The 1,072-nt window shown below is 34.9% G+C and overlaps 1 protein-coding gene across 1 annotated transcript in view; it reads right to left on the bottom strand.

Moving 5' to 3' along the window:
- LOC103522290 (fatty acyl-CoA reductase 1-like) overlaps window positions 1–276 on the bottom strand; it is a gene marked incomplete at its 5' end in the record, with an annotated part of 1,665 nt that extends 1,389 nt beyond the window's left edge. Inside the window, one exon of the mRNA XM_026832521.1 lies at window positions 75–276. Within this exon, the coding sequence (XP_026688322.1) occupies window positions 75–276 (202 nt within the window). The remainder of the gene's footprint in view (window positions 1–74) is intronic.
- Between the last annotated feature and the right edge of the window lie 796 nt (window positions 277–1,072).

Below are 1,072 nucleotides of genomic sequence, written 5' to 3'. Positions count from 1 at the left end.
TAGTGTGTTTCTACCTTTAATTACCTCATAGATTGTCCAGTGCTCCAGAAGTAGAAATCAAACAGGTATCCGACCAGGTAGTGCACTATTAATGTTCTCAGCGCATAGACTACAGGGTTTGGACTATTATACACAAACGGACTGTACAACATACGTGAGTAAGGATAGCGTACTGTAGCTTGATATCCTTTAGTCTCAAATTCGGACCAGGTGATAGGGTTAGTGGTTGAGCTCACATAGTTGTAGACGGGTAGACATGAGTTGTCCGCTTGGAATCTGAAATTAAACAGGAAAAACGCCAGAAAAAATGGGATAGTTATTTTTTTTTTTTTTTTTTTTTTTTTTTTTGTGGTTAAATTCAATTCAATTCGTTCATTGTGATTGTTTTGACGTTAAAAAGAGTATAGAAATTAGAAAGAGTATAGGATTTTCTTCTGTGATTATTATATTTTTTTTTTTATTTAGTATTATTATAAACATCAGTGCTTTATTTTATTTATATTTTTAACAGTAGACACAATATTACAATAGTGAAAAATATTATACGACGATCTTCTTCTTTTTAGTCCGTCCTTCCTTTATCATTACAGTAGTAATAAAATGGTATAAGGGACGGACTATTGTATTCGCTTCGGTGTCGTCTGTTACTCTGTTTTCTGTCAGTCTATCCCCATAGAAGGACTTATCCAAACCTGGTCGACCTATATATCAAATTAAAGGTCTTTTTACCAGGAACACAAAATTGGTGGTGCAAATTTTGTCCAGAGACCCTTAAAGCCAAAAAACCAAAAAAATTGGTTTTTGGGGGATTTTTTTCACATTTTCTCACACAAATGAGCTTTTGTCGCGACGACCTATGAACTTGAAATTTGTCACGACGACCTATGAACTCAAAGCGAGAAAGTTTTAGATAACACTTCAGTCGTTATTTTAAGACCAGTTTTGGCGTCACCTATGTTTAGCTACGCCGAGCAAGGCCAATAAATGGATGGGAGACTTCAACCTTATATTGGGAATAAAGGGAGAACGGGCTCTAGTCTTGATTTTAAATCATTACATGAAAGTAAAATCG

The sequence above is a fragment of the Diaphorina citri genome, unplaced genomic scaffold (assembly GCF_000475195.1).
Source record: "Diaphorina citri unplaced genomic scaffold, Diaci psyllid genome assembly version 1.1 scaffold7801, whole genome shotgun sequence".
Taxonomy (NCBI): domain Eukaryota; kingdom Metazoa; phylum Arthropoda; class Insecta; order Hemiptera; family Psyllidae; genus Diaphorina; species Diaphorina citri.
Note: the sequence above shows the minus strand (reverse complement) of the source record. Positions and strands in the feature narration are given on the sequence as shown.